We start from the raw sequence: 10,725 nt of genomic DNA on the forward strand, positions 1-10,725 counted from the left end.
CTAAACTAAACTTCATTTCTGGTGGGAATAAAGAACGAATTTCATATCCATATTTGAGTCCAAATGTCTGAGGTGCCTCCCCTAAAGAGAACATTACCCTAAGGAAGAACATTACCACCATGAACCGAGAAGGGGCAAATTCTCCATCAATGAGTGCTTTCCGATTCAAGTTGAAACTCAAAGATAAGGGATATCCCTCTTTGGGGAAAATTTTTTAAATTACCATGCATGGCATTGTAATTCGCAAATGTCGCCAACATTAAGAGGGGATAAACACCGCTTTGTCCGAGGTTCTTGCCAGGATTCGAACGCGTTCAGCGTCATAGGCTACAACGGCACGAATTCGATATCCGCATTGACGGCGAAGTGTCTCCTACCTAAAAAGATATTAGAGAGTTAAAGAAGGCGCAGCGGCTAGTAGCTGCCATAAAAACCGATTCTGAATCTTAAATTCTTAAGCTCAATTCTTATCTGATTCGGCTGAAATTTTGCACCAGGTGTTTTATTTTGACTCTTAACAACTGTGCCAAGTATGGTCCAAATCGGTTCATAACCTGATTAGCTCCCGTATAAACCGATTTCGGATCTTGTCTTCTTGAGCCTCTAGAGGGCGCAATAATTATCTGATTTTGCTGAAATTTTACGTGTCTTATGTGTTTTGTTTTAGCTTCTAACAACTGGCCCATGTACATTTCAAATCAATTCATAACCTGATATAGCTCCCATATAAACCGATCTCGGATGTTGACATCTTGAGGTATTGTTAATGCGCCATGTCGGTCCATGTTTTGATGTAGCTCCCATATAAACCGATCTCCCGATTATAATGATTAAGCCCCTTTAGTGGGCAATTCTTAACCGATTTGACTGAAATTTTGCACAACATTCCCTATGACCTTCAACATATACGCCAAGTGATTAGCAGCTCCCTATCTTTCTTGTTAAGAAAAACTATTACGTTGACATAGTATGTATATTGATTATTTATATTTATTGTTTAAATTTCTCATTGCTTAAGGTACAATTCTCATTGATCATAATCATCATTGGCATACGATGGTGGAAAGAAAATCAATGGAGAGATATCTGATATCTGGCCTCAAGTCACGAAATTATTTTTTTTATATGGTATTAGATTTTTTTCTGCTGCATTAAATTTCTCAATTTGTGTTCATAAACATTTCATTACAAGAATATATTGTTAAAAATGTGATTTGTTTAAAATTTTGGAGTATTTGTCTGTTTTTCAACGTAGCTCCCTAGGATGGATGGATGGAATGTAATGCCAATCGTTTAAAGGGAAAATTAAAAAAAAAATTAGCTATTTGAGGATGTTTAGGAAGAAAAAAGACTAGAAAATGTACTCCTTTACTTAAAATTGTGTTTAATTGCTATACAAATTTTTCAGATAACAAAATTTTCTTGCGATATATGATAGTCAAAGATCTCAAAAATATAAATGCAGATAAAATCTCAAGTGGTTGGTTGGTTGCTCTCTTAATCTGATGGCATTTAAGATATGTTTGATATTATTTTGTTTTCTTTTTTCTAAAGTGCTGCAATTTTTTTCATATTCTTTTAAAATTTTTTAAATTTTTTCTTTTGAGTAACTCTTAAGAAGGTATTTGTGTTGGTTTATATGTAAATTTTTTAGTTTTTTCCGTTATCATTTGTTACACATTTACAATCTTTATTAGTATTATATGAAGATTTGTTCATCTTATAGCTATATAACATACACAAAATGGTACATTTGCTCTATATTTATATATGTATATATATTTGCTGGAATAGTAGAATGTTTTTCATACTATATGTGGGATTTTGATTGAAGAACAAAAAATAAACTTTAATATACATAATAAAATAAGATTTATAAACTTTGTTTACTTTTTTTCACTTAAAGTTTCTGGCAGTCAAAAAAAAGGGAAAAAATAAAAATTATAGTTATGATAATCAAACGGTTTCAAATCAAGTAAAAGTGCTATTAAATAATCTACTCAGAAAGGCCCCCAATCAAGATTGCATTTTTTGTTTGCGTTGACGAATGAAGATGGAATCAATGTTGGCGAAGACATCACTGGATTTTTTGGCAGCATCAACGGCAAAATGCAAACCACGCAGAGCATAATAGTCAACCAAAGGTTTGGTTTGTTTGTGATAGGCCTCCAAACGTTTTTTCAAAGCTTCAGCATTGTCATCGCTGCGTCGTATCAAAGGTTCGCCGGTGATCTACAAAAGAAGGAATGAGAATGCGAAAAAAAAGCCACAACAAAATTAAACTCTGCTTACATCATCCTTCATTGGCACTTTGGGTGGAGCAAATTCTTCATGATAGGAACGACCACTGCTGACATGTATCAAACGACCGGTAATACGCCTCACCAACAAACTATCATCAATGGCAAACTCTATAACAGCATCCAATTCGCTTTTTCTCTTGGCCAACAAATCATCCAACTGAAAAATATATTTTTTTATTATTTTGTAACTCTAATTCTACTTTTCGTTTCTTTACCTTCTGAGCTTGTACAACTGTGCGTGGGAAACCATCCAAAAGAAAACCATTTTTACATTCTGGTTTATCCAGGTTCTTATCAATCATATCCACGACCAACTCATCGGAGACCAGTTTGCCTTCGTCCATAACCTTTTTTAAGGTAGCACCCAATTGGGAACCTGAACCAATTTCAGCACGCAACATATCGCCAGTGGACAGATGGCAAACGCAGTACTTCTCCTTCAGCAAAGGAGCCTGAAAGAAAAGAAAACAAAAAAAAAATTATTGAGAACAAATTAAAACAAGCTAAAGGCTGTTTAGTTAGGCCGGGCCGAATCTTAAATACCTAGCAGTATTCTGGCTGGTCTGAATCTGCCCGGCCAATTGTTTTTTAGTTTAAGTTAGGTTAAATTTGCCCATGGATATTCAATTAAGGAATAGCGGGGATATTTCTCTCATATCAAGGAGTGCTGTACGATACAAGTTTGAGCTCAATGACAAGGCTTACCGCAAATCGACACCATTTAGTAGAGAAGTTTACATGAATGATTATCGTCAGCGTCAAAGAAGGAGTGAGCTGCTGATATTAATCCGACCCTTCCCACTATGGACATACATCTAAGCCAGTAATCGACTTGTTGTTCCCTCTAAATAATAAAAAAAGTAACCTGGAAAAAATAGGTGTTGTTATTAATCCCCCCATGCCACAATGGACATACCCCTAAACCAGTAATCGACTTGTTGATCGCTCTAAATATTGAAAAAAAGTAACCTCAAAAAAAGTCAAAGTCTGAAATTTCATGCAAATTCCATGAAGGCCTTAATTTTTCTCCATACCACGCCGCTATGTCTGGTATAGTATCCTGTTAGACGCAAAAGCCGGGCAATGACATAGGAAATGTTATAACATCTCATAATCTTCCCCACATGCGCAATCGCCTATGTGTTCCGTAATGTTTCTTCGATGGTGGTTTTAAGGTTGTCTTCCGGGGAGGAAGCTGTGGACTGGGGGCGTCCCGTGATTCTTGGGACCCTCTGTTTACAAAGATGGGGGAACCCGGACTGGGGTTTTCTTCAATTCCTGGGAATAAGGGAGTAACGTAGAATTCTGGGCGGATGCAGCGCCAGGAGTGGTGGCCCCTTTCAGACTGTCACAATTTATGTGGCAGTCAGGCGACGCTGGAAGGCCTTTCTGAGGGTGATGTGGAATCCAGACTTTTCGGATAATAAAATGAACGTCTTGGATGTTTGGGCCATCAAGGGGAAGTTTGGACCATCGAGGAACAAAGTGACGAGCTGGCCAGGTTTGAACCAGGGATGAACTCTGTGAGTGTGACGCCAATGGTCAACCCCCCTCTATGTTGGCTGTTTGGAATGTTGTATGCATATCAAGCGTTGTAGACTGCAGGGTGGGCGAGTTTTTTCGGAACGAGAAAATCGATTGTCCTTGAGCATGGGAAGCGCGAACTTGGATTGTTAATCGAAATTCTTGTTATTATTGTTGTTGTTGTAACCACGTTTTCATGTGTAAGTGGCGATCCTCGTCAAGCCATTGGTTATTTAAAAGCGCCAATAACTCGTCTTGTCATATCAAGCATCTGGGCACTCAGTATTTGTGCAAGAGCCGGTGCCACCCGACCACTCACTGAGACTCTCCTCTCGATACCGCTGATTGTCCACAAGTGCCATTGCAGCTACTCCGTATGGAGCATTCCACTATCCGCAACCTGTGGACGCGCCCGGTAGCTCGCGGCTAAGCTTCTCGTGACAGCAAAGAACACCACACAGATCGGACCTCAAAGTTCCAGCTTTTGTGTTGCACACAGCTATCCCGGGGATCAAAATACTGACCGGACACTGCATTGTCCGGTCGCTGATGTCAAGTGATGAGCTCGGGACGATGAGAATTTTTGCACGGTATGTGGGAATGTAAAAGAGTTGGAAACGGTCGAGCAACTGTTTGTCAATGCCCCGCGATGGCGGAGAAAAGGCTTAGGATCATGAGTGAAAAAATGTTCTCTTCCCTGAGCTATGTACAGCTCAGCCCTATAAATTCTGAAATTCTGTAAGGACCTTGAATGGCTAACAGAGCGGCCCCCTAGTCGGTGAGACACCTTTCGTTTATCTTCTTGTACCTTCTTTCGTCTCTCTCTATCTTATTTCATTTCTTTTTTTGAACGAACACAGTGAACGAGACTTCAACTTCTTATTCCTAAATTCCACATACGACTAGAGATCACATTCAGCGTTTTTGGTCTGGACCTGTATTCACGATTTTCTCAAAAATCGTTGTTGTTGTAACCACATTTACATGTGGCGGTGGCAATCCTCGTCTAGTTCCTGTAGGTGAGCAAGCTCGTTCCGCTCCAAGGGGCCTATCGCCACGCGAACAGGGTGGCCATTGGTTATTTAAAGGCACCAATAACTCGCCTTGTCATATCGAGGCACTCTGAATTTATACAAGAGCCGGTGCCGGTTGACCTCTCACTGAGACTCTCCGCTCGATACTGCTGATTGTCTGCGATTGCCGTTACAGCAACTCCGGATGAAGCATTTCACTATCCGTAACCTGTGGCCCGATAGCTCACAGCCAAGCTTCTCATGACAGCTATGAACACCACACAGATCGGACCTCAATTTTCCAGCTTGTGTGGTGCTCACAACTATCCCGTGCCGGGCTTAAATCGTGGCAACTCCTTATGAAGCATTCCACTATCCGCAACCTGTGGACGCGCCCGATAGCTCACAGCTAAGCTTCTCATGACAGCTATGATCACCACACAGATCGGACCTCAATTTTCCAGCTTGTGTGGTGCTCACAGCTATCCCGTGCCCGGCTTAAATCGTGGCATGGTTGAGCCTGCGTAATGTAAAGAGCCAACAGAATCGGTTTCATAGCTTCTCTTGACCTTCAGAATAGGTGAGGTGATAGCGGGCAAAAGAGTTGTCATGCCATGCAAGTTACGAAATCCATCTTGTTGTTGTAGCCAAATTTGCATGTAGAGTTGGCAATCCTCGTCTAGCTCCTGTAGGTGAGTATGCTCGTTCCGCTCTAAAGAACCTATTGCCGCGGGAACATGATGGCCATTGGCTATTTAAAGACGCCAATAATCCGCCTTGTCGTATCGAGGCACTCTGTATTTATGCAAGAGCTGGTGCCAGTTGGCCTTTCACTGAAACTCTCCGCTCGATACCGTTGATTGTCCGCGACTGCAGTTGCAGCTACTGCGTATGTAGAGAGCATTCCAGCCTCCGCAACCTGTTGAAGCCCACGGTAGCTCGCAGCTAAGCTTCTCGGGACAGTGATGAACACCACACAGATCGGAATTCAAAGTTTTCAACATGTGTGGTGCTCACAGCTATTCCGTAACGGGTACGAAATCCATGTTGGTGCTCAGCACTTGGAAATTCTTCAACGAGCGCCTCAGCATGACTCTTTCTAATTCGAATGCTTTTCCGGCTTAAGTTGTGGGATTACTCTGCAAATTTTCTAGAACATTTAGTGTGTCTAGGCAATTTGTCTATTAATTGACTAAAAACCTTTGTTCAGGTACTCGACTTAGCTAATGGCTATTGGCGAGGGACCTCAGTCTATACGATTCTCCCTTATTCGAATTCTTTTCTTGCTTCAATAGCAGGATCACTCTTGTCATTTTCTAGATCATTTTCGGGAACAATACGTGTGCCTATAGACAGGATAAAGATTGTGGTCAGATTCCTAGTACATAAAAAACGTCAACATTTCATCGGGGCCCATATCCTATACAATGGCTGTGACTTCGATCTAGGGATGCTCAATACATTGACGATAGAATAACATGGCGGTTCAATCACTGCCAGGTGTCTGGCCCTACCAATTCAAGGATCGGTGTTTGAGCATGACTTGACCATTGACCAATTGCAGTCCTAACGTTGCAATTTTTCAAGTGATCTTGGTCATAACATTGACCATCTACTTATGTGGTGAGTTAAAAATAAATGACAAAAGTTAACAACTCATGCGGCAGTAATAAGTATTGGCTTCCAGTTTAATCAATTCTGTCTAACCTTTGGCCAATGCACGCAATATTTATATAATAAAAAATAAGTAAGTAAAAAAATGAAAATCATATGCCACTGTTATCAGAGAACGAGCGAAATTAAATAACAAATTTTATCGCTACACAAAATTGAAGAAAAAAATTAACAAAACTTTCTAAATTTGTATAATCTTTAATTCGAAACAATTGAAGAATGCTCCATGCAAGCCAAAGGTAAAATAAAAATAATTGCATGACTTCCAAAGCCAAAGTAATCAAAATAAAACGATTTCCTCATTGTCTGAATCATTAAGGAGCCTTTCGAGGAGCTACAAAAAAGTTTAAACTTTTCTTTAAATTCGTCTTCAACCATAAACCACAATTTTGGGTGTCATCTACCTACATTCACTTTACCAAAAAATGTTCAGACTTATTTTGCAGTTCTAAAGTCGTGTTCGCCAATAAACATATGACAAACCTCGAAAATGTCGTTACTGTCTAGTGTAAATATTGGCAGGTGCTTCAAATTGGCATTGTAAACTTTGCTTCCATCGTCATGCTCTTCTCTTAAGTCCAACTTGTTTTAATCCTCCTTTTACATTTTAGATTTTTGGCATGGTTAGATGCTTTTGGGAGTCAAAAAGAAAGTCCGCCATATTATCACATGCATAGCTATTTTTCCCCTTCTTTTCCCCCTTAAGTACATTTTAGAAGGTTCGGCTCCAACGACCTCAGCTGTTTACGATTGTTCATTCCTTGGCTCGGGTTACCCACTCAAAGTATATACCTATGATGGTTTTACAATGTACAAAAAACCACAATTGCCTTTGATCTGTAATTATTACACAATATTATAGTAGTGGTCCCTTTGACGTGTCTATGGAATACTGTTTTCATTGTTGCCTTTGAATCGGTAAATTAACCAAAATACCATCCTTGTATGTTTGTTTTTTTTTTACATTTGCCTAATATGTACTGATGTTCATTTCACTTTTACAAGGCCAATGCATCTCATGTCATTACTAAAAGGGAGGCGGTTTAATGAATCAACTTTTGATAAAAGCCAAACATATTTTATCAAATCGTATTGAAGATACCTACATAATGGACTTTCGGGTGTTTGGAATTTCTTTCGGTACGTCCATATAGAAGGCGGCAAATACCTAAAACGACCTTGAGCTGACCGCCAGCCAAAATCGTGCCATTATGTATATAAAGCCCATTATCAAAGCTCCAATTATTCCAGCCCATGTATATAACCACCCTCTCCACCATCCTTATTGACGCCAACAGTTTTATTCCATAATCTCGGAAGTTATGTAACTTCATTCACTACAATAATTTTCTTCTAGCTTTCATTTTCTCCCGTTTAATTCTTTCGATTTCTTTACCACCTTTGACCGTCAAAACATTGTTACATAGGTTAAGACAAGACGTTCGGCCAAAGGGGGGAAAACTACATACTACACTGTGAGGGTTCATTGATTATGTGGACAATTTGCGATTAGTGGTACTTACTTGAGTTCCTTTGCCGGAACCGGGGGGACCCAATAAAATGGCATTGATACCAACTTCAGGTTCATAACGCGATTGTGGTACGGCTTTAGCTGCGTTCGGTGCCATTTTCACTTAGGAAAATTCAAAATTTTCAGTTCGGTGCTCCCTCCCGTAAACGAAACGTGGATTGAGAAAAACAACCTAAATGAAGGCACATCGATTGAACGATTGTACAATCATTAGAAAATCGATTAAACAAAACCGTCATCGACTTTTGTCGATTGTACGATTATACAATTGCAAAGATATCAATTACACAACCGGTATTTTTAAATTATTAAAATTCAAAAGTTTTAATTAAGCCCGGTAGCTGATGATATTTGTGTAGTGTTTCAAAAAAATAATCGCGAAAAACATGGGTTTTTAACGGTGAAAAGCAATTAAGAGATAGCGTTATTATCATAACATCAAATATCTACCCCCAACCAAACCACCTCGAGTGGCAAATGCCAGGATGCACTTATAAGGTGAAATTATGCGAACAGCTGAGTACATTATTTTATTTTTGTTTTGATTTTCCTGTAAATCTAAATGTCAAAGCTGGGATTTTCTCTAAAATTATAAAAAGATGTTCTCTTTGATCCGATATTCCACACATAAGCAACAAAACAGTGATATACGGATGAAAATATAAATATAAAACACATTTAAAGAAGATAAGTTGTAAAACAAAGTTTATTTCTAAAACCTCTTTGACATTGCAATTTGCGATATTTGCCATTCAAGGTAGTTTTTATTGTTGTGCTAATGACGCGGGATATAAATCCGCCTTGACAAAATTTAACATCTTGATCATGGCGAAACAATTAAAGGTGGTCTCAAGGCGTTTTTATTAGGTGGCCGCATCGGCGAATTGCTACAACAAAGCATTTTTTTGGGAACTTGAAATGTCAAAATTTGTAAACAGGGGGAAGAAAATTCAGTTCGCTGTGACATTATAAATTTTCGGCATATTTGCTTCGACCAATCAAAGCAAGAAGAAAGAATTTTTTTTTTGGTTTTTGAGTGTCAAAGTGCTAAAGTTTGTTGGATACGAGGATGACGTTTTCATCGTGGTGTGTGGCCGTTCAGAGAGCATATAGTATGCTGTCAAGTTTGGCCATGGGGCTTGACATAAACGCCCGAAAGACAAAGTTGGTGCTTTTCACCAATATAAAGTAATTTGGTGTATTCAGGGGACCTCTCCTAGATGTGGTGGATTTATCACTTATAAAATATTAATTTTGAAATTTTTATTTTTTTTTGGGCGAATGCAAAAATGATTTGACATATCAAATTCCATCTGCTGTGCTGATGCGGCTACCTTATTAAATACACCTTGTTCATACCTTTTTAGTCATATCAACAAAACAGAAATTGTAAACAAATAATTGGAAGACACTTTGCATTTAGAATTCGTCTGAAGCGGACGCTTCGGGATTCGATGCTTAGTCATCGTTATACACAGTACAGTTATAACTGTACATTGGTTTTAATTCTGTATTTTTAATACACGTGTTTTAATTTACAGTTGGTGGGGACACCAACTTCGGAAGTACAACCTGGCATATAGAGTCGTACTCTGCCATTTCGATTAAAGTCCAAAAAAAATAATTGGAAGATGGAAGTGTACGGCACTTGTCTAAGAACTTTTTGTTGTTGGTGGAAATAAGATTGTTGTAAATATTTTGTTCCAGCCTTAGCCCTTGAAGTCATTTTATGGCTGAGTGGTATTGAGGATACAAAAAAGAAGAAATGTAAATACCAGAGTCGTGAAAGCATTAGGTGTTTTTTATATGATATGGAACCTTACAAATTGAGTACGAATGAATTGTTCAAGGTAATAAACGATCCACCTTCCAGTGCTTTACACATACCGTTGTTAATTGAAGACAGTGAGGAACGTTTAAGCGGGGAGCAAGAAATTATGCAAATATCAAAGAGACACTTTCCTGGTCCTCCGTCTGATTCAAGTTGATAATATGGATGATTAAAACTCAATAATTTTTATTATCCAAAAACTGCCCTTTAAGTGTTAGAAAATTCCCACAACATAACTCAAACTTCGGCCCACGCTTGGCATCCACTTTGCGCGTTGTTGTTGTTGTAGCCACATTTTCATGTGAAGGTGGCTATCCTCGTCCATCTCCTGTAGGTCGTTCGGGTCCAAAGGACCGATCACGGCGGCAACATGGTAGTCATTGGGTATTTAGAGGCGGCAATAACTCGCCTTGTCATATCGAGCATCATAGGCACTCAGTATTTGTGCTAGAACCGGTGCCGTGCGGCCTCTCACTGAGACTCTCCGCCCGATACCGCTGACTGTACGCGATTCCAATATCCGCAACCAGTCTGCTGATTTTTGTTTAAAATCTAAATCTAGAAACTCTGCGGCAAGTTATGGTGCGGCCAGAGGGATCCGGTCCTAAGTCGAGTAGGATTGGCTGGACGTTAAACAGGTGGCGTGTGACCTAGGTTACAATCGGGATAAACATCTAACATGCTGGCATTAATACTTGGTCAGTTTTTCAAATCTTGCTGACTTCTACAGTGGGTCGATTCCAAGATCGAATGTCGAATGTGTTATTTGGTATTTCCAGCCTAGTAACTATTAATATTGTACAGTATACCTTTAGATGACACTCTATCATTAATTAAAATATATAATAA

The 10,725-nt window shown here is 39.2% G+C and overlaps 1 protein-coding gene across 1 annotated transcript; it reads right to left on the bottom strand.

Annotated features, from left to right (window-relative positions):
* Positions 1–959: 959 nt before the first annotated feature.
* On the bottom strand, positions 960–8,228 carry LOC106090896 (adenylate kinase). The gene is made up of 4 exons (XM_013257251.2): positions 8,038–8,228; positions 2,519–2,755; positions 2,293–2,460; positions 960–2,232 (listed from the first exon to the last, which is right to left on the bottom strand). Exons 1-4 carry the CDS (start codon positions 8,140–8,142, stop codon positions 2,017–2,019), a joined length of 726 nt encoding a protein of 241 aa, XP_013112705.2. The 5' UTR covers positions 8,143–8,228; the 3' UTR covers positions 960–2,016.
* Between the last annotated feature and the right edge of the window lie 2,497 nt (positions 8,229–10,725).

The sequence above is a fragment of the Stomoxys calcitrans genome, chromosome 5 (assembly GCF_963082655.1).
Source record: "Stomoxys calcitrans chromosome 5, idStoCalc2.1, whole genome shotgun sequence".
In the NCBI taxonomy this organism is placed as follows: Eukaryota; Metazoa; Arthropoda; class Insecta; order Diptera; family Muscidae; genus Stomoxys; species Stomoxys calcitrans.

Coding starts and splice junctions, on each gene's coding strand:
- LOC106090896 (XM_013257251.2), bottom strand. CDS start 8,142: ATGGCACCGAACGCAGCTAAAGCCGTACCACAATCGCGTTATGAACCT. Junction 2,461..2,518: donor CAGTTGTACAAGCTCAGAAG/GTAAAGAAACGA, acceptor TATATTTTTCAG/TTGGATGATTTGTTGGCCAA. Junction 2,233..2,292: donor AAGTGCCAATGAAGGATGAT/GTAAGCAGAGTT, acceptor CTTCTTTTGTAG/ATCACCGGCGAACCTTTGAT.